The 20,031-nt window shown below is 41.1% G+C and overlaps 1 protein-coding gene across 1 annotated transcript in view; it reads right to left on the bottom strand.

The window, feature by feature from the left end:
* Positions 1–12,066: 12,066 nt before the first annotated feature.
* Positions 12,067–20,031, bottom strand: part of MYO10 (myosin X) — a 167,277-nt gene continuing 159,312 nt past the window's right edge. Inside the window, exons 36-41 of the mRNA XM_051610362.1 lie at positions 19,119–19,326; positions 18,395–18,531; positions 17,381–17,501; positions 14,373–14,825; positions 13,767–13,958; positions 12,067–13,504 (exon numbers count right to left, since the gene is read on the bottom strand). Of these exons, the coding sequence (XP_051466322.1) occupies positions 13,394–13,504; positions 13,767–13,958; positions 14,373–14,825; positions 17,381–17,501; positions 18,395–18,531; positions 19,119–19,326 (1,222 nt within the window). The 3' untranslated portion in view covers positions 12,067–13,393. The remainder of the gene's footprint in view (positions 13,505–13,766; positions 13,959–14,372; positions 14,826–17,380; positions 17,502–18,394; positions 18,532–19,118; positions 19,327–20,031) is intronic.

Below are 20,031 nucleotides of genomic sequence, written 5' to 3'. Positions count from 1 at the left end.
TTTCTAAAGGACCCTTTAGTTCTATGCTGATTTGTTAATACTACTGTGCTCTCATCTCTAAGAACCTGGGACAAGGCTGACCTGCCTTAATAATTAGCCCAGCTGAAAAGCAATCGATTGGGTGCTGTCGTGAAGGTCTGAGAGAGCAAAAGGAAAGAGACAGGCTTCCCTAGTAGCAAAGTACCTGGATGGAAAAGGCAGGCTCTGGGAAAGCAGAAAGGCTGGAGAAACACTTTGGTTTTTTGTTGCAGCCTTGTGCTGTTAGATAAAACTTTGCCTTCAAAAGACTTGATCAAAACAGGGTATTGTTCCCGTGCTGGAAAGCAGTTGGCTGTCTCATATGTGTGCAAGTGGCTGCTTATACTTACTGAGCACTCCTGGTGCCACTTCAAGGGTGGACTCCTCTGTAGGGTGTGCACAGGGGTTGCTTATGGATACATTACAGTGGTTTTGGGGAGTGGGAGAAGAGGGAGTCCTAGGAGTACATAGAAGTAAAAATAGGGTCTTCTCACAGGAAAAAAAGAAAAAAAAAAAAACAAAAACAAAAAAGAGGAGCACAAATAGGGGAGTTTCTCCTGTACTTACCTTTTCTTTTTTTCAGGCCATTGTAGGATGTTTTATCTATGCCAAGGTGGTGTTCTAGAGTAACACTGTCCATGACTTGCCAAAACTGTCCCCTGCTTAGCCAGTGGCAGCCTGCTTTTCTTTGCCAGCAGTCAGTTATGTCAGTATTGTGGGCTGTCCTAACCAGCGTCTTAAGTCTAGCTAGCTCTGAACAATTACTAGATAAGCCTGGAAAAAAGTCGGTTGTTCCTTGTGTGCTTTCAAAGTGACCATGGGGTAGTTAGCCCTGGGAAGCACATTGAGGTTAAAATGTTCAAATTTGGGTTTAAGCACTATTAGGGTTTTAAAAGTTTGTGTGTAGTTCATTGAGTTTGTTCTGGGAAAAAACTAGGATTAGCACAAACTCACAAACATGAGTGAGCTGTAATGCACAGAATTAGGTTAGGGACTGCGGTTCTGGTGTCAGGGACAACAATATAAATAGTGGATGAAAACTGAGGAGAAAGCTTCCTAAATGGTTCTATCAAAGGAGCTTACAAGTATCAAAGCATTTTAATTCCTCTGACGTGAAAATTCTGATATCAGGGTAGATATTGAACTCAATTGAACTCAGTTGAGAAGACCAGTTCAAAATAGTATGATTTTTTAAAAAAAAAAACAAACTTGCTTTCCATTTACTTCATTTCATCGTAGGATCACAGAATAAATTAATTTTGAAGGAACACCTGGAAGACATTTGGTCTGACCTTTTTCCCTACATACACTGTCACTCAAAGCACCTTGGTAGTTGGTGATGATAGGTTGCTCTGTGTTCTGCCCAGCTTAGTTTTCAGCATCTCCCAAACTTCCAGCATTTTACCACATTCATTGTGAAGAGTATTTTCTTATTATGTATAAAAAATTTATTATTCTGTAAGTTTTTCCTATTTCCTCAAATTGGTTTGGGATGCAACTCATAGGGGAGGACTCTGGCCATGTCTCCTCTATAATCACACGTTAGGTATTTAGCAAGTACATCCCCATTATCCTTCCATCTTCCAGGCTGAGCGAATCCAGCTCTTTCAGCCTCTTCTACATCATGTGCCGTATGCCACTGCCTTTCCAGGGGGTCTCTGGACTCCTTCCAGTAAGTCAACCTGTGTCTGGTATTGGGTTGCCCAGAACTGGACAAAGTATTCCATATGTGGTCTCATAAATCACAGAAGGGGAAAAAAATCACTTGTCCTACTAATGACCCCATGGTGCATGATTATTGGGTTTGTATCCAGTCATCCCCATGGCACTTCCTAATTTTTCCCTGCTTTGAGGCTGAAGAATCACATCTTAGTTGAGGCTGAAGAATCACCATCCTTCATAGGGTAGCAGTTCTATGACTTTGATCATCATTGCTGCCCTTGAAGTGGGAGAGGTCGTGGATTTAAATAGTTTCATAACAATGCAAGCCACAGAGTTTATATTTTCCTGGAACTGTTAAAATGTCACAATTTGGTCCCTTGGTGATAATAATCAGTTCAGAGCTTGTACATCTGGATCGGGGATTTGGCTTCTTCCCCACACCTCAGCTGCCTGCAGTATCTACTTGGAATGTATTCTACCATTTTATTGGACAACTATTCAGTTTCCTAAGGTCAGGCAGTTCTCTAGTCTGCCCTTGTCCTCACTTTTCTGAATAACTTGATGTTTTCACTGAACTTTGAACTTGCTGTTTGTAATTTTTTGAGTTCACTATTGAATAGGTTGAAGAACATAGAGCCCCTGCAGAACTTAAGTGATGATCTTCCTTTGTTGGGAATGGACCATTTGCTCTTACTGCCTGTTCCCTATCTTCTAGCCAATTATTTGCCCACATCAGGACTTCCCTTCTTATGTAGCTACACAGCTTCCTTAAAAACATTAGGAGATTAATTTTTGCCAAAAGCCTTTTGGAAATCCAGGTAAATGAGATTGCCCTCATTCACAGGTCTGTCAAACAACTTCAGCAAATTCCTAGAGCAGACCTTTGTTTTACAGAATCTATGCTGCCTGTCCCCAGTAGATCCTATTTCTCTTGGTGTCCACTAATTATATTCTTTATTATAATATTTACTAATTAACATTAAAGCCTTTAGTTGCCTAGAGCCCTCAAACTCTTTAAAGACTGGTGTCATACATGACATACATACCATGTACCTTCCTCTAATCCTGTTTCTGACTGAAGCTTCATGCATGCTTTTGTAGACTTTCCCATGGGTCTCTTCACTAAAGGTACTATAGGTACCATTTACGTGTGGAATAACTTTCCAATTAATAGCTGGCAAACAGTTTTTTCCTTAGATGCTCACACTCTTAGCCTTTTCAGCATCTGAAAGGTCTCTACTCTATTGTGAAACATTGTTGAAGCTACATTCCAAACTGTTTCTTCTTCTGTTTAACTGCCATATTTATCATAATCTTAACCAATGGAGCAGGAATGTGTTCAGTGTCATCCTGTTATGCAAATGCAATTAGGACTGTGACATGCCTTTTAAAGTACTTTGCATACAAGTTTGTGTATCACTTAAAATGGCAGGCACCAACAGTCCTATTCTACTCTCATCCCCTGCCAAGTGCTTCAAAACCACAGCATTCCGTTTCATATTCTAGGTTTTGGGGGTTAGTGCTGCCATGTGGATTATTGCAACTAAATAATTTTAGTTAAAGGAAATGCTGAAAAATTCAGAGGCATAGTTGCCAGTTTGAGGGAACAACATAGAATCACAGAATGGTTTGGGTTGGAAGGGACCTTAAAGATCATCTGGTTCCACTTGCCTGCATGAGCACTGACACCTCCCATTAGACCAGGTTGCTCAAAGCCCCATCCAGCCTGGTCTTGAACAGTTCCAGGGATGGGGCATCCACAGCTTCTCTGGGGAACCTGTTCCAGTGTGTCACCACCTCATAGCAAGTATTTTCTTCCTAATGTCTAATCTAAATCTACCCTACTCCAGTTTTAAGTCATTCCCTCTTGTCCTCTCCATACAAACCTTTGTAAAAAGTCCCTCCCCAGCTTTCCTGCAGTCTCCTTTCAGATACTGGAAGGCCACTATAAGGTGTCCCTGGGGGCTTCTCTTCTCCGGGCTGCACAACCCTATCTCTCAGCCTGCCTTCATAGGAGGGGTGCTCCAGCCCTCTGATCCGTCTCCATCCAGAAACACTTCCTTTTAGAGGCTGCCCTCTGCTGTTTCTCTCAGCCATCAGCTTTGCTTCTTGCCTTTTTTTTTTTTTTTTTTTTTTTTTTTAGCTCCTAGAAATAAACATACGATAACAGACTGAACATGTTTATAAGTTTTGTGTATCAAATCCAGCCAAGTGTGTCTTGTCCCAAATTATATTTTATGAGAAGAACTTTAGTCACTATGTCTTGTTTGGTATTTATTGTGTGATTTTTTTTCCCTATTATTTATTTATTTTTATTTACATGTTCATAAATTTGTGTTTTCCTTTTATCTGAAAAGGAAGAATAGTTTGTGTGAGAACTTAATTTTTAAAAAAAGTCATTAGCAGGATGATGCTGATTAGAATGCTTTCACTATCTCTGCTGGTTTTTTGAAATTACACTGGTCTGGAAAAGAGTGCTGGCTGAGAGGAAATAGACTTTGCATTCTGCTTCAGTGCTCCCACTGTCCTGCTGTGTGAGAGGGGAAAGACTGATTGTATCTTCCTGAGACACATAATACTCCTTGTATCTTCCTGACCTACTCTTTGTCTTCTTTATTTGATTAAAGTTTTTACAGATGGGACATGACCTCATGTATTTGTGCAGTGCCAAGCCTAAGCAGGGTGCAAACTCAAACAGAAATCCCAGGTACTTTCCCTTTCCCAATACAAATAATGAAAAAAACATGAGAACTTGTAATTTGCAAATCAAATCCGCTGATGATTTTTAAAGCAAATATTAAGAAATGTCTGTGCTTGCAAAAGATTGTAAGTGACCTTAAAATGAAATACTTCATTGCCTGAGGTTATGAGACTGCTTAGCATATACATAATTATGCTGGATGGTAGTAGACAGTCTTAGTTGGTAGGACAAAATTAAAACTTGGTGCTTTTAATCTGGGTCTGCAAAGATGTGTATTTAGGAAAAAAATATTTGTTGGTAAGCTGAAATTCTTGGGACCTGTTGGCTGTGCAAGCTTAAAATACCGGGTGGTACAAGATGAAAAATTTAACAAAAGTGACAAAATTATATCGATGTTGTTACAGCTGCTCATCCAGAAATGTTAGTATTTGGGGTTTTTTTCTCTCATTGCTAGGTTATTCTTTTTCTTAATGCCTGTGAACTCAACGTTTTAAAAGTAGGATGCAACAATGAAGTAGTATATGGAAGAATCATGCTTCAGTTTCAGTCTTTCTGTCATACAGATCATGATCAGGATGCTCTGATGCCCCTGCATCAGATTTTCTTTTTTGTGTGGTCAAACAGGTGTGAGAACAGTAGTGAATGTTCCATTCTCAAATGCAGAATTGTTCTCTTTGAAAGTGGGAGAGAAATTTTTTGTGAGGGCAGGTAGCTATAGAATGAGGGGTAATGGTCCTTAGCTGAAAGAGGGTAGATTTAGATTAGACATTAGAAAGAAATTGTTTACTGTGAGGGTGGTGAGACAGTGGAACAGGTTGCCCCAGGGAAGTTGTGGATGCCCCCTTGCTGGAAGTGTTGAAGGCCAAGTTGGATGAGGCTTTGAGCAACCTGGTTCTGTGGGCGGTATCCCTGCCCATGCAGGGGGGTTGGAACTAGATGGTTCCTTCCCACACAAACCATTCCATGATTCTGAGTCTTCTCTGAATCCAGGTTTTGTAGAATTGAGCTAGTGTAACAGTAGGTTTTGAGTTGTTGGCATGGCATTAGAAGGATAATAAAGACAGATCAACTTTAAATTAGAAAGAACAGTATCTCTGATGTAACTCTCTAGGACCTGAGACAAAGGAATTTGCAGAAGAAAATGCGTTTTGACAGCTCCTCAACAGAGCACTGTTAGCTCCACTTTTTGGTCAGCTCTGCCTGAGAGCAGTTCTAGCAGGCCAGCAACCTTTTTGAACCTAGCAGCTGTTAAGCATTTACAGGTAAGCTCATATGGGAGTTCTCATTGGCAAGGAAGAATCAAAATCACTCGGAATCAGCATATTCATACATTAGTCTTATGGCTTTATTTGTGGCAGAGGGATCAAGAAAAACATTACCATTGTGTTAAAACTATACAATGCTTTAAATATTGTGGAGAGAAAAGTAATTAGAAGCATGTTATTATCACACTGACTTCATGACACAGACCATGTTGGTGATCCATCAATATTTGATGTTGGACACTGCTTTGTTTAAAAATTGTAGTTGAGAGAAAGTTCTCAAAGCTGGAAGAAGCATGGGACACACAGAATTCGGAGCAGTTGAGAATGCAGAGAGTATGTTTGCTGTGTGTTTGCTGTGCAAATAACCAGGACTAAACCTCCAGCTACTACCAGGGAAAGTGCTACAAATTGTGGGTTCCACTGCTAAAGCTGCATGAGGGCAGTGGATGGATCAGTGTGCTCTGGCAAGAGACAGTAGCAAACAGGTAATTTCACTTGAGGGTATGTCACAGAGCAGAACCACTAACCGCTGGAGATGGACCACAACTAAGAACAGTTTATTGCACAAACAGATGTCTGTAGAGTTTTTAAAGTTCATATGCCACAGGAGATGGTCCACAGGTAGTTACAGGATAGAAAAGAACTAAGTGGAAGCAACACCACTGTAAGGTTTTCCTAAAAGCTTTTGGGGCTTAGGGAGGGAAGAGAATCTTACAGCACATACACTCCACCTTTTAAAGTGAGTTTCCATGGTAGGTGTCCCTATCACAAGGAGGACCTCATGTCACATACCCATTGCTCCAAGGACGGCTCAAAATGGTCTCTGGTGGGGCCCTATTTATATATCCAGGTAGGATGGGGGCAGAGACGCCTCCCATCAGATGAGGTTGCTCAAAGCCCCATTCAACCTGGTCTTGAACATTTCCAGGGAGGGGGCATCCGCAGCTTCCCTGGGCAGTTTATTCCAGTCTCTCACCACCCTCACAGTGAAGTATTTTTTCCTAATGTCTAACCTAAATCTACCCTCTTCCAGCTTAAAACCATTACCCCTTGTCCTATCACTACATGCTCCTGTATAAAGTACTTCCTCCCTTCAGGAACTGGAGGGCCACTATGAGGTCTCCCCAGAGCCTTCTCTTCTCTAGGCTGAACAACCCCAATTCTCTCAGCCTGTCTTTATAGAAGAGGTGCTTCAGCCCTCTAATCATCTTCCTGGCCCTCTTCTGGACTCATTCCAACAGCTCCATGTCCTTCTTTTGCTGGGGGCTCCAGAACTGGACACAGTACTGCAGGTGGGGTCTCATGAGAGCAGAGTGGGGAGGGAGAATCACCTTCCTTGACCTTCTGACTATGCTTCTTTTGATTCAGCCCAGGACACGGTTGGCTTTCTGGGCTGCAAGTGCACATTGATGGGTCATGTTAACCTCATCAACCAACACCTGAGTGTTCCTCAATCATCTCCCCTGAGTCCTTTTCCTCAGGGCTGTTCTCATTCCATTCTCTGCCCAACCCATAATTGTGCTTGGGATTGCCCTGACCCAGGTGCAGGACTTTGCGCTTGGTCAACTGTGATTGAACCCCAAGCTTCCTCACCCCTCACGCAAGGTGCACAGGTGCCAGCAGCACTCTGCACTATAAAGGTGGAAAGTAAGGGTGTGAAAAGTGATGCCTCAGCCATTCTAGTGGCCCCAGACTTCTCTCAGGGCAGGGGTCCCTGCCACAGGGAAAAAAGGTAGAAATTCCTGGTGGCAGTATGTGGAGGGGGCAGCTGGGTATAATATTTGGTTTAGTGAACTGAGGAGGGGGGATAAGGTAATTCCCATCTAGAGACAACTGGATTGTGTTACTGTACCTAGAAGACTGACTGTGGTAGTGTAGGTGGGGAAATACTCTCAGAAGGGGGGGTAGAAGAAAAAAGTTAGGGAAACGTCCTTCAAAATGCAGAAGAGATACAGTCTCCTTTGTATGGGATTTCCCATTGTACACACAAGAGCCTTCCTTATAATTGAGAATACAGATCTTGAAGATGGGGTTTCATCAGCATCTATTCTTTAATTCTGACACAGTCAAATGAGAGGATGTGGTATTGTTGGTCACTTGGTAAATAACAGGAGTATGATTCAGGTTTGCCAAGGAGATGTGCGTGGGTGAGTAGCAGTAAGGGAAAAATCAACTAAAAAACTTAAAAGTAATTTAAATAGTTTGAAAATCGCTGTTTTAAGATAGACTATAGGCAGAAAAAGGCTATGATGCTGAATAGGGAGAACGGAGAACTTGCTTTTGTGAAAACTTTATTTAAAAAAAGTTTTAGCCTGAGTGGTCTTGCAAAATGAAGGCTGGAATATGATGCATCTACTATTAATAAAATGTATTGGGAGGGAGGAGTGGATACAAATTTTACATGAAGGAAAAATTCTTAAAAGATTGTGCTGAAACAGGAACAAATAATCTAGATATGAATCAACTTCAGACACGAATTCTAGGAAAGTTCAGGAACAGCTTTCTGAATACGGTAAATTCGGCAAGCACTCCTCCCCCCACCCCAAAAATGTATCTATAAAAAAGAATGACTGTTTAGTTAGAAACTTGCAGCTTTGGCCTTAGAAGTTTCAGTCTTTGTTTTCGTGGTGTCCTCTTTCTCAGCTTCTCTGATGCTTCATGTATTTTTCACTTTATGATTGCCCACAGCTAGAGACTGTTGGGGGCGTTGGCACAACTGAGAAGCAGCTGGAGTAGCTGTTGCTTGTCCGAATCACACATCTGGTGGACACCGAGAATGATGATAGGACTCCCTCTCCTTCTCCTACTGCAGTCAGTTCTCTTTTGATAAAGACAAAGTAAAATCATACTACAGATGGAATTGCTCTCTGTACAGCTCACTTCTTCGGATTGCTGCTGCCCTCTTCTGCTTGCTTTCCACGACTGCTGTAGCATGTGTAGTTTTATGTGTTGCACCAAAAGCCTCATGTCGGTTGTGATGTGTTGTGGGAGACATTCTCGGTGGATTCCTTCAAGGTTAAACTTTATTAGATACTTGCTAGTGATGAGAGAGGTAAGCTGTCATTAATAACTCAGTAGTTTGAAACAAACAGGAGTAGATTGGAAGTCCCAACAACCAACTGCAAATGTCTGTCTCCACAGTCTCACCCACCTTGCAGGCCTGTGTTTATCTGTGTGTCTAAGTACAGTTGTACCACAGCACAGCTGATAACTGTATTGCTGTACTCGATGGAGTGAAATGCAGTGGGTTTCTAGGGCTGGGCACTATGCAGAATTAGTTATAGTCTGGACACTGTTGTCATATTTGGTTGGTATGCTTCTGTATTTAGTTCACAGAGCCGTAAATCATCTGGAGTGCATGTGCTGTGAGAAATAGTCTGTTGGCACTGAAGAAGCTGCTCCTGTTCTGCCCAAGATGCTGGCAAACGGTTTTATGCCAGCATGACTTGCAGTGCTGCAGCACGTCTCTGTTAGGTGTTAGCACTGAGGCAGACGTGTGTCCCTGTTGCAGCTGTATGTCTTGGAAATGTGGGGCTTGAAACCTCAGTTTCTGATGCAATGCTTTTTGGGTGAAGTAATTTCCTCTGCATAACTTGCGTAATTAAGATTATTAAGAGTTCTGGCACCCTGACAAATGGATGTATGTGTATTACAAGGCACAGGGAAAGTGCTAGGCTGATGCCTGAGGACATATGTGGAATTGAGGCATGGCCAGCTTTCAAGCGTGGTAAGAAGATGATCTACAATTTCATTTCCATTGCAGCTGCCATCTATTTTAGGCCAGACGGCATAGCTCCTGCCCAGCCTGTGCTTGCAGCACGCCCGGCCGGTGAGATCCCAGGGCTCTTCCTGCTGTGGTTGTATTTGACTGGGCACTGGAAGCTGCTGTGCCCCCCTGAGGGTTTTAATCAGGGTGTGTGTAATTGCCCAGGAGTGGCAGATGTCCCAAGGCACCTGGCGTGGAGCAAGGGGCAGTGCTGCCATGGGGCTGGTCCAAGGGCAAGGAGAGGCGGCTGTGTGACAGCCCTGTGGTGGGAGACAGGCAATGGGGCAGGAATGGCTGCTCTTTGTTCCCTCAGAGATACATGAGAGGTTCAAATCCTGAAGACTACAATATGTAGAGTAGAATTCCCCTTCTCTCTCAAAGAACCAAATAAGGCATGGTGATCCTACTAGAACACTTTAACTGCTAATGCTCAGCTCTTGGTGATTTCTGATGCACTCAACCCACAGAGTGTAGTATTTGCAATCATGGCTTGCACAGAAGTACAGATCTACTTTTTCTTTTATAATAGAGGTAAGGTTCTACAGTGTTCTTTCAAAAATATAAACCTTTATTCCAAAAAAAAAGAATAGAAGTGTATTCTGATTTGTGATTAGAGTTCCTCTCCAGATACACTCAACTGCTACTGTCACAGATGAGATCATGGCTCTAGCAAGAAATCTAATGTACTCTTAGAATAAATGTTTACTGAAGCAAAATAATTTGCAAGGAGAGATAATCTAAATCAATTTTAAAATATTTTATAATTTGAGAAACACTTTTCTTACTTCCAACCCAAAGCATATTTATTGTACAGTATTTATTTTGATAAACTGCATTCTTTCTTGTGAGTATCAATAATTCTGAAAGCTTTTATTTGTCTCAACAGCAGTAACTGAAGAAAGATTTGCATGGCAGGTTGGCAGAATTGACATGAATGAAGGGAAGCTTTTAGATCTAGTGACAGGCACTTCTGGGTATTGACTAAGAACAAATATCCCTCCTAATGGTTGATAGCATCCAGAAGTCAGGAGGTAAATGAATCGTGACTAGAGATGTGGCATCAGCTTCTGAAGATTGTAACACTGAACAAGACTGTGTATTTCTTTGTTTTTTTTGATGATGGATGTATAAGAAACTTCTCTGAGCATGTTTGCAAACAGCACATAGACAAAACTGAACCTTCTTGCTGTGGGCCAAGGCCAATTGTATGAGGTTCAATAAGGCGAGGTGCCGGGTCCTCCATTTTGGTCACAATAACCCCAGGCAACACTACAGGCTTGGGGAAGAGTGGCTGGAAAGCTGCCAAGCAGAAAAGGACCTGTGGGTGCTGGTGGACAGCCAGATGCACATCAGCCAGCAGCGTGCTCACGTGGCCAAGTAGGCCAACAGCATCCTGGCCTTCATCAGGAATAGCATGGCCAGCAGGAGTAGGGAAGTGATTGTGCCCCTGTGCTCTGCACTGGTGAAGCCTCGCCTCAAGTACTGTGTTCAGTTCTGGACCCCTCACTATCAGAAGGATGTTGAGGTGCTGGAGTGTGTCCATAGGAGAGCTACCAAGCTGGTGAAGGGCCTAGAGAACAAGTCACATGAGGAGTGGCTGAGGGAACTAGGGATGTTTAGTTTGGAGGAGACTGAGACCTCATCACCCTCTACAATTACCTGAAACGAGGTTGTAGGGAGGTGCGGGTTGGCCTCTTTTCCTAAGTAAATAATGACAGGACCAGAGGAAATGGCCTGAAGTTGCAGCAGGGGAGGTTTAGATTGGACATTAGGAATAATTTCTTTACTGAAAGAGTGGTCAGGCACTGGAACAGCCTGCCCAGGAAGGTGGAGTCACCATCCTTGGGGGTATTCAAGAAGTGTGTAGATATGGCACTTCAGGGCGTGCTCTAGTAGCTGAGCTTAGGTTTTCGTTGTGATGGTTGGACTTGGTGATCACAGAGGCCCTTTCCAACCATGATGATTCTGTGTCATTCCAAGGATTCTTGCCAAGAGCATCTAAGTTCTATCTAAACAACTTGCATATGGCAAAATCAGAAATGTTACAGGCTCAGATACTTTGTGTGTATGTAGCTATACATACTGGAGTTGTAGGTTCTCTCTTTTTTCTTGTCTTCTTAGGTAAGTCCACCTTTGCTGGGAAGGCGGGGACATGAAATTAGAAGTGTTATTTAGTGAGCCTTTAGGGACTGAGGGGTGGCATCACAGATAGAGTGACTAAAAGTCCCTGCCCATTGGAGGGGGATAAAGGATTTCTACTGGTAAGCCTTGCAGTCTACAGAGGCTATGAACACTTTAAGAGGGTGGTGCATGCTGCACTACTATGCTGTGGTTGGCTAGTAAAAGCAGGCCACCTTAGACCAGGGCTGCACAAATAGCAAAAGCATTACTTGCACATTCCTTGTGCAGTGGCATTGCTCAGCACTCCTTTCCCTCTGTCCTGATGGTGTAACTGACACCTATGACATGATCAAGGAGGTAGCTGTGATCACAGAGGGAAACCTGCCCCATTACAACATGAAGCACGTGCACTTTTCCCAAGCGACGAATACATACAGTGCCTACACTTTGTTCCTGGCATGGCTCCTGAGAAGACAGATGGAATGAGAGCTTTGCTGCAGGTGCAGCTCAGTATGAAGTGGAAACAGAGCACATCACTTATATTTTCTTTATTGCTGGACTTTTTTTTCTTTTAGTAATTAGGCATGATTCCTTAAAGGTTGAGGTTTTCAGTAACAGTAAAGGTTTTTCAGGTTTCTTTCTTTTTTTTACTGTGAACAAAAAGATACCTTTGATCAAACTTTTGCCTTATATTACAGTATTTCTGTACAAAAATAAAAGTCCAAAATCAGCTTATTATTAGCTGATATTCTCCAATTTATTTACAGGGTACTGTCAAGAACCTTCATCAAGCAACCAGGTAAGACAGAACTTTGTATTAAAGCAGTTGCACTGTGTAGCTTTTGCTGTTTTTAGTCAACTCTGAAGGGCTCTGACCTTTGGCAGTCAGTCTGGATTGGAGAGTCCAGCCAGAATTATAAAAGAGTGATGTCTTTAAAAGAAAAAAATAATATTAAAAACTTAAGCTGACATTATGCAGTATTGAATTGATAACTGTACTTCCATATTAGGGTAGTCTATAAATATTCTCAGCTACATCTCTATAATACAGCAGATACAGAATGCAAACTTCTGCTACTTATATAGTAATGCATATTTGCAATAGTAAAATCAATGTATGAAAAATTTGGAATTTACTTGTTAATAAAACTGCTTATAAAGTAACCATACAATTGTAACAACTATAACTCTGAACTATTAAAATGTACAGAAAGACTGTTTACACCATTGCACATACTTCTTCCCTTTGCTTCAGAAGACTTGTGAAATACAGAATAAAATTAATCTAATTTTACTGACAGCTCAATAACATATGCACAGTGTGCATATCCATGGAAGCAAGGGGAAACAAAAAGTTGGCATCCATCAGGAAAGCTGCCAGCAGCTCTCCAAAAAAATATACCTTTTTCTTATTCCCTCCCCCTTCCAACATGTATACAGGCCAGTAGATTAGTGCAGAATGGATGAATGTAACTTTGTTTTCAGTGTTCTGGAAGGACAAAAAGAATCCTCTTGACTTTTATCAGCAGTTTTAGGTCACTACAAGTTGGGTTTAATGTTGTAAGGCACTTAGTACTGCTTGTATTGCAGTGGAACAAGTCTTAAGGCATTTGTTACATCAACTGAAAATAATAATGCTTTGGAAAGTTTTGGATGAGCCAGCAGTTCTAGTATGTGACTGTTTCAGCTGATTTTTCCCTCCCCACCCTGTGGTCTTTCCAAAACAACATCTGCAGATCTTTTCTGTGGAAACTCTCATTCTTGGTTAGCTTGTCAACAGACATGATCAGTATCATCAGGTCGTTTTGAGGCCAAGCAGCGATATGTTCTATTTAGAGGACAGTAGAACTGGTTTTGTTTTCACCTGGAGCTGCCCTGACTTCCATGACTACTCACTGATCGAGACGTGCTGTAGCGTTTTTTCACGATCATACTGATGTAAGCTTTCATCAGCTTTGCAATGTCAACCACCTGCCAAAAGAGTATAAAGAGCAAAGTTCTCAGTAAGGTAACAGTATATGAATTAATGTCTTTAGACACTAACAGTAACTGTCAAGCTTTCAACAAAACCCTTTTGTAGTTAAAGAAATAAAAATACTCAGCACTTCTGTCATCTCACTATGTCTTCCCTCCAGCTCTACAGGGGTCTCAAAATTAATCTGTAACATCTGTAACAATTACTTAAATTACTAAGTAGCCTGGCCACAGAAACAGAATTCCTTCTTGCTCTTACCTTACTAGTTTCAAAAAGCAGTTCTCTCTCATCCACCACGATCTTGTAGGTGTTGGCAAGCGGTGCACCGAACGACAAGATATGTTCATACTGAAACACCTCCAGAGGCCTTCCTTCCCCACGCTTGTAGACAGACACTGCATCAGCACTGACCCCGAGCCACAACTCTTGTGGGAATCCCCCTTCTTTACACTAGAGGAAAAAATGTAAATTAACAGCACAGGGGAACCGAGGGAGCCACACAACACTTAATGTTGAAGTTGTTGTCTGTAACCATTTTTTAAAAAGTGCATGTTGCTTGCAGTGCATATTGCTATGTTCCTTAGAACATAGCCTTTTACACTTCTCAACCTTGTTTGCAACCCATTGGGAAGCATTCTGTCCCTCTGTATTTAAGGGTTAACTAGTGCATTTAAACAGCTACAGTGCTTGCTAACAGGATTATGCTTTTAACAGCTAACATTTTATTACATCAGCTGTCTGAGCCCTGTGGTACTGCGGTACTGTGGTATTTATGGTTTCACTGCTCTGCTCTTCATTTCTGTAATTACATCAGTATCTACACAGTATATGCTGTCGTTTCTGTGTTCAGGGGGTCTTACTCACCTCTACGTCAAAGAGCGTTGAGCCATAGCCAGGCCATTCCTTAATCAAAGCCATATATTTTGCCATAGCCTGCTCCTGGTTCATCCTCTGGAGTTTTTTCCATTTGTCAATAATACTAGTCCTGCAAGCTGAGACTTCCTCTTTGACCCACATGTCTAACATCTGATCCTCCTCAACCTTCTGTTTGCTGACAGAGCCACTGCGAAAACTCCTCCGCAATGTTCCTTCAAGGAAGCTGGCTCGTTTCTTCTCAGCCTTCTCTGCTGCAGTAAATGTTTTGGTAGACTGTGTGATCCGAGACTTCAGCTTTTGCAAGGGATAGACTTCCTCCATTTCTGGTACAGTGGTATGCAGAGTGTAATCTCCTTGAAGGTACTGAAGACGCAAAGCTGCAAGGACCTGGAGGGTTTCTTCAGGAGCAGGATAGTGTCCTCTAATCACTGCTTCGTGAGCCTATCAAGGGGAAAAAGGTAGTTCGTCATGTGCTAAGGACTAAGAGAGAAATGGGAAGTAGATTTACTACCAGGCAAACACAGGATCTGAAAGAAATGATCCATTAAATAAATAAAATGTGGTAAATCTCTGGGCAAATTTGTTAAACTGGGTAAGACAGAGTTTACTAGAAGAACTACATGGCAGTCGAGGAACTTGCTAAATGGGAATTACTGTTACTAGTACAGCTTTTACTGAACTCACCTATATAAGAGCAACTGAATTACTAAAAAGAAAAATACAATGTAAAGGAGAAAAGATCAGGATCTAAACATCTGACTGGGAGCAAGCTATGTATGTGGAAGGGCATTAGAAAGAACTAGTTATCTGCTTTTGCTTACTGCTATCAGGAGTCTGGCTGTGGAAACAGATGTTTCCAGCCAAACAAGTAAAGCCCTGAGACAACTTTGTAATAAAACCTCAACAAGTAGATTTTAAATAGGGCTCAGATAAAACTAGTAAAATGTTTACATGTTACAGTGGTATGTAGCATCAGGGGTTAGACTGAAGAAGACTCACTCAAGTCCCAGCTCTTTGCACACTCAGTCAAACCTTTGGAAATGTGCAACCGCTAGGATTTTTGTGGGTTTTTTTTTCCATACGGAACTAGTACAGGAAAAAACCAAACATGCCTCATGCCTGAAGATACAGGAATTGCAAGGAGTTCAGTAAATGCACAGAGATAGCTCACATTCAAGTAAGAGCTCATTCATTTCATAAATTCTTTAGTGTGGGGATGGTGAGACACTGGAACAGGTTGCCCACAGGTGTGGATGCCCCCTTCCTGGAAGTGTTCAAGGCCAGGTTGGATGCTGCTTTGAGCAACCTCGTCTAGTGGGAGGTGTCCCTGCCCATGCAGAAGGCTTGGAACTAGATGATCTTTAAGGTCCCTTCCAACCCAAACCATTCTATGATTTTGGTGTACACTTAGGTTGGAGACAAAATTTTGCCTTTAAACATGCAAGATGGTTTACCTGAGATTGTACACAGGCAGAAGAATGAGCTGTCTTGTGGAAATGGAAGTACAGTATTATAATGAGAAAGCAGAACTAAAAGATTTTTCTTCAACACCTTATGAATTAAAGGACTCAGACTTTAATAGAGGTTTATAGAACTAAAGCTGATCACATAAGGGAACTTTCTTATTTGGCTGAAATATCAATGACTGACATTGAAAATAGGAAATGAGAAAAAAGAACTGGTGTTAGAATGTAATAAGTCACCTCTTAAAGATACTGCTGTGATATTCATTGAAGGGATCGAATGCACCATGCTTTATAACTGAACTACTATTGGTTTTGGCAAGACATAAAATATTTGGCTAAGCACCAGCCAGCACAGAATCCTGCATAAAAACAATCTGCTTCAATCAATGTGCTTGTTCTAATTGTTCATACAGAAAACTATCTAAATCTACCTCTTAAACCACTAATGTAATGTAAAATATCTGATGCAGAGCACTCATGGATTTTCTTCCTACTGTTTACACTTCATGTCATACAGGCTCTGTAAGGAGACCTTTGGTAGACTCATGACATAATATGGTGCCTTAAAACCTAAGCTGTGAACAAGGAAGAAAAACTCCATTACTATGAAGATGTTGCTGATCCTGTGGAAGGAAAAAAGGCTTCATACCTATGAAGGTTGAAATATGTCAGTTCTTGATCACATCAAGCATGCCTACCAACAGAATGTCAGTATCTTTGCATTGCAAATAGCCTTACACAGAAATCTTTATCTGTCTCTAGTGCCCACCTGAAAGAAGCTGTCCAGTGGAAGAATTTTTAGCCCTTTGCAATGTCGTAGAAAAGGAGGTCAATCAACAATAATATATGCCATCAGTGAGAGTTTCTGAGTAACTATGGGACTTCATAAAATAGAAATCCAACTGCTGATGCATTTAGTTTTCATTAAAATCAATTTCACTTATGTTTTGCAATATGGCCTCATTGTGAACTCAGCACATTCATTAAATGGATTCATGTTCAGCATAGCTGTCTTACAGTCACTGCTGAGACTGGACTGATTTTTTTTTTATTATGGTGCCTATGAAATACCAATCAGTTTTTGAAAAGAGGAAAAGCTATTCTTCAGTTAGCTCTGTACAGTTGCCAACATGAGTCTCTAATAATTAATTTGCTTGCCAGTTACACGTTTTTCACTTTGTTTCTTGCACTTCCTTATGAAAATGCTTTCATAAGAGCAAACTTAAAACAAGTATTATCCTCTTCTTTTTTATCCAGCTTAGACCCAGCTGTCCCATTTTTTACCACTCTACATAAAGCAATTTGCAAGTAACACAGAAGAAAACTCTAAACACTAGGTAAATCCTGTGTGCCTCACTTATGTTAGGATAAGTCTACTTTGACCACAGAACTGCCTTCTTTCCACTTGATGCTTGAGTAGTAGTAGCGCATTCAGTTAAACAGGAACAAAATCTAAACTTCCTGTGCGACTAGATCTCTTACTTTTTTTCTCTTCTTGAAAGTGCCTCAAAGTAGAACCTCATTCTTTACCTGCTCAAACATAAAGGCAAATTCCACACTATCTTTTGGGACGTTTTCTGTGTCCAGGAAGCAGTAGAGCTTGAAGTAGAACTTCCAGTGCATCTCCCCAGCTTCAGCAGTGGCAGAAAGCCTGCAAAGGTGTGTGGAGAAGGAGAGAGATCGATCAGACGTGTGAAATCAAACTCCTTTCTAAATTGACACCTGAAGAATCTAAGCAAGGCATCAGCTGAATTTTGCTTTGTTACACCTGTTATCAATCTGGTATTGTTGACAGGAGCTAATTGTTTTCAGCGGTATACCTGACTGGTATCATTTGGAGATATATATATATGTATATATATTTACATGCGTGTGTGTTTATTAGAGCCTACAGCAAATTCAAGGATTTTAAATTGACTCAGTTCTCAGTCAATTGTTTCTAACCTGAATTCTCTTAATAAACTCTTATTTGTGGCTCAGATGTTGGTAAAAACAACAGTAATAATTCCTGTCATAAATGTAACTGCACAACACTTGAGACATTCCTTTTTACTCCCCCATTATTATGTGGATAAAGGAGGCTGATTGCCATGCATATAACAGAAGGATGACAAGAAGCTATTTAGGCTTGTACTGTGGCATGGGTGTTTTCATTTTTACTGGTAGGAAATGGGATGTTAGGCAACGGGTAGTCTGAATGGCAATGACTGCCTGGAGTTCAGTTCTCCCAGTACAGGAGGAGCCACAATGCTAGTAATGGTGGAAAAATTTGTAGTAGTAGAAAAGAAAATGTGGAAATAGTGCTAAGAAATATTACTCTACTAGTGTCAAGACAGAGGAAAACTAAACACACGTGAATAGGTGGCTCATTGATTTCTTAAAAGAAAAAAAAACAGGTGCTTTTGTTCCAGAAATGGTCGTGTGTGTAATTTAGCTGCATCATCACAAACAAGCAAGAGAAAGAAAATTCAACATTATTGACATTGGAAATGTATTTAATTGCTACTTATTGGAGTGGTGAGAGAGAAGAAGAGGCACACTCACTTTTCAAACTTTGCCAAGACATCAGCCACAATGGTTCTGCTTTCAATCGCTTTATCAGTAGTGCCATTGTACTCAAACAAAGCAAACATATTTCTGCTATCCTCCATGGCCAAGCCACGAATTAACTTTTCAACCACCTAATGAAAAACAGCACAAGAAAAAAACATAGCATGGAAAAGCAGCACGACAGAGTAGGACAAAAAACAAGAAGAAAATTGGGAGCTAGGTTTTACATTAGGCTAAAAAAGTTGCTAAGATGTTCTCATCAGCAGTATTGATTGTTGTCAAATTCCACTTTTAAGTTTGAGACTAAATACATGTGCATGCCATCACCTGGTCAGATATAAAACCTGTACTTCACCAACTCAGCAAGAGTCTTCTGGCTTTCGGAAGCAACTTGGCTGTCATACACACCAGTATCTACTGAAGTTATCTGAGTAATGCCTCTAACTGAATTGCTTAGTCTTTCCTGTAATTTTTCCTGTAAGAGGGAACTATAGTTGGGTAATCCTCTGCAGAAAAAAGACAGTTTTTATAGCAGGAATTTCTTCAGAACATGCTGGGGAGTTAGAGGGACAGCTCTGTTAGCCTTCCCTCTCCTTAAATGAGAGACTGGTAGAGAAACCCCCAGCACTTCCAAAGTTTGACACTATTACTGGCAGTAGCTGGCATGGAAAGCAACACACTGATTTCGTGCCAAAGCTGTTCTGTCACCACTTCTCACCTCTCCAGCTGTAGTGTGTGAGTTGATTGTAATCTTACAGGAGCCCCCACCATGGCAATAAACTGTGGATGTCATTTCCTGCCGGCCGATCAGAGCTTCTATTTCATCCCGTGATGGCACAAACTCTCTGCATTTGGTTTTCTTCAGAGATTCATAAGTAAAAAGTGCATATTTCTCCATTTCAGTTCCTGGAAACTGGTCACGAATCCTGTGAGACAAATATTACTACTTTAGGCTGACAGTCTGTGAAATATAAAATTTACTTATTTGAGAACGAATTTTTTCTCTGAAAGTAGGTCTGTACACAGTAAGCTGTTTAACTGACACCCCCAAAGGTTTATCTTCACTGTCAAGGGAAGTGTTCTAACTTGTGATTTTCTGTGGGATAACTTAGATGGGTTTGTTCTACAAACCTAATGGAAAGTAAAAGCTGAACTACCTTTACAGCATTAAGTACCAGAACCTTGTCATAAGTCAGATTTAAGAGGTAAGTATAAACATCTTCTTGTAATCATCTCCCCTTTTGTCAATAGCAGTTGTTGAATGAAGACAAAATTGCACTAAGGTTCTTCAGAAAAAAACAGTAAGACATATTTTTGACTGCTCAGTTTTGTGGTAGGTAGTGTAACTTAGGATACCTGATTTCTATTCCTGATTTTCTTAACAATTCTCTCTAGACCTTACTGTTCAGCAGTTAGTATTACGGATATTCACTAACAACTTTAGTGAACGCAACTCTTAGTTACTGAAAACTATTGCATGAGGTAGCTTTCAGCACTGAGTGTTTCTGTAGTATTTCCCATGATAAAATACCAGCTTCTTAGAGCTACTGTGGTTTAATTTATGTGAAGAAGCACAGTGATTCATTATCTGCAAGGCATAAAAATATTACTGCAGGATTACAGCAATGCTG

This window comes from Apus apus, chromosome 2 (genome assembly GCF_020740795.1).
Source record: "Apus apus isolate bApuApu2 chromosome 2, bApuApu2.pri.cur, whole genome shotgun sequence".
NCBI classification, from domain to species: Eukaryota; Metazoa; Chordata; class Aves; order Apodiformes; family Apodidae; genus Apus; species Apus apus.
The sequence above is the reverse complement of the archived record's forward strand: the minus strand, read 5'-3'. Positions and strand labels throughout refer to the sequence as shown.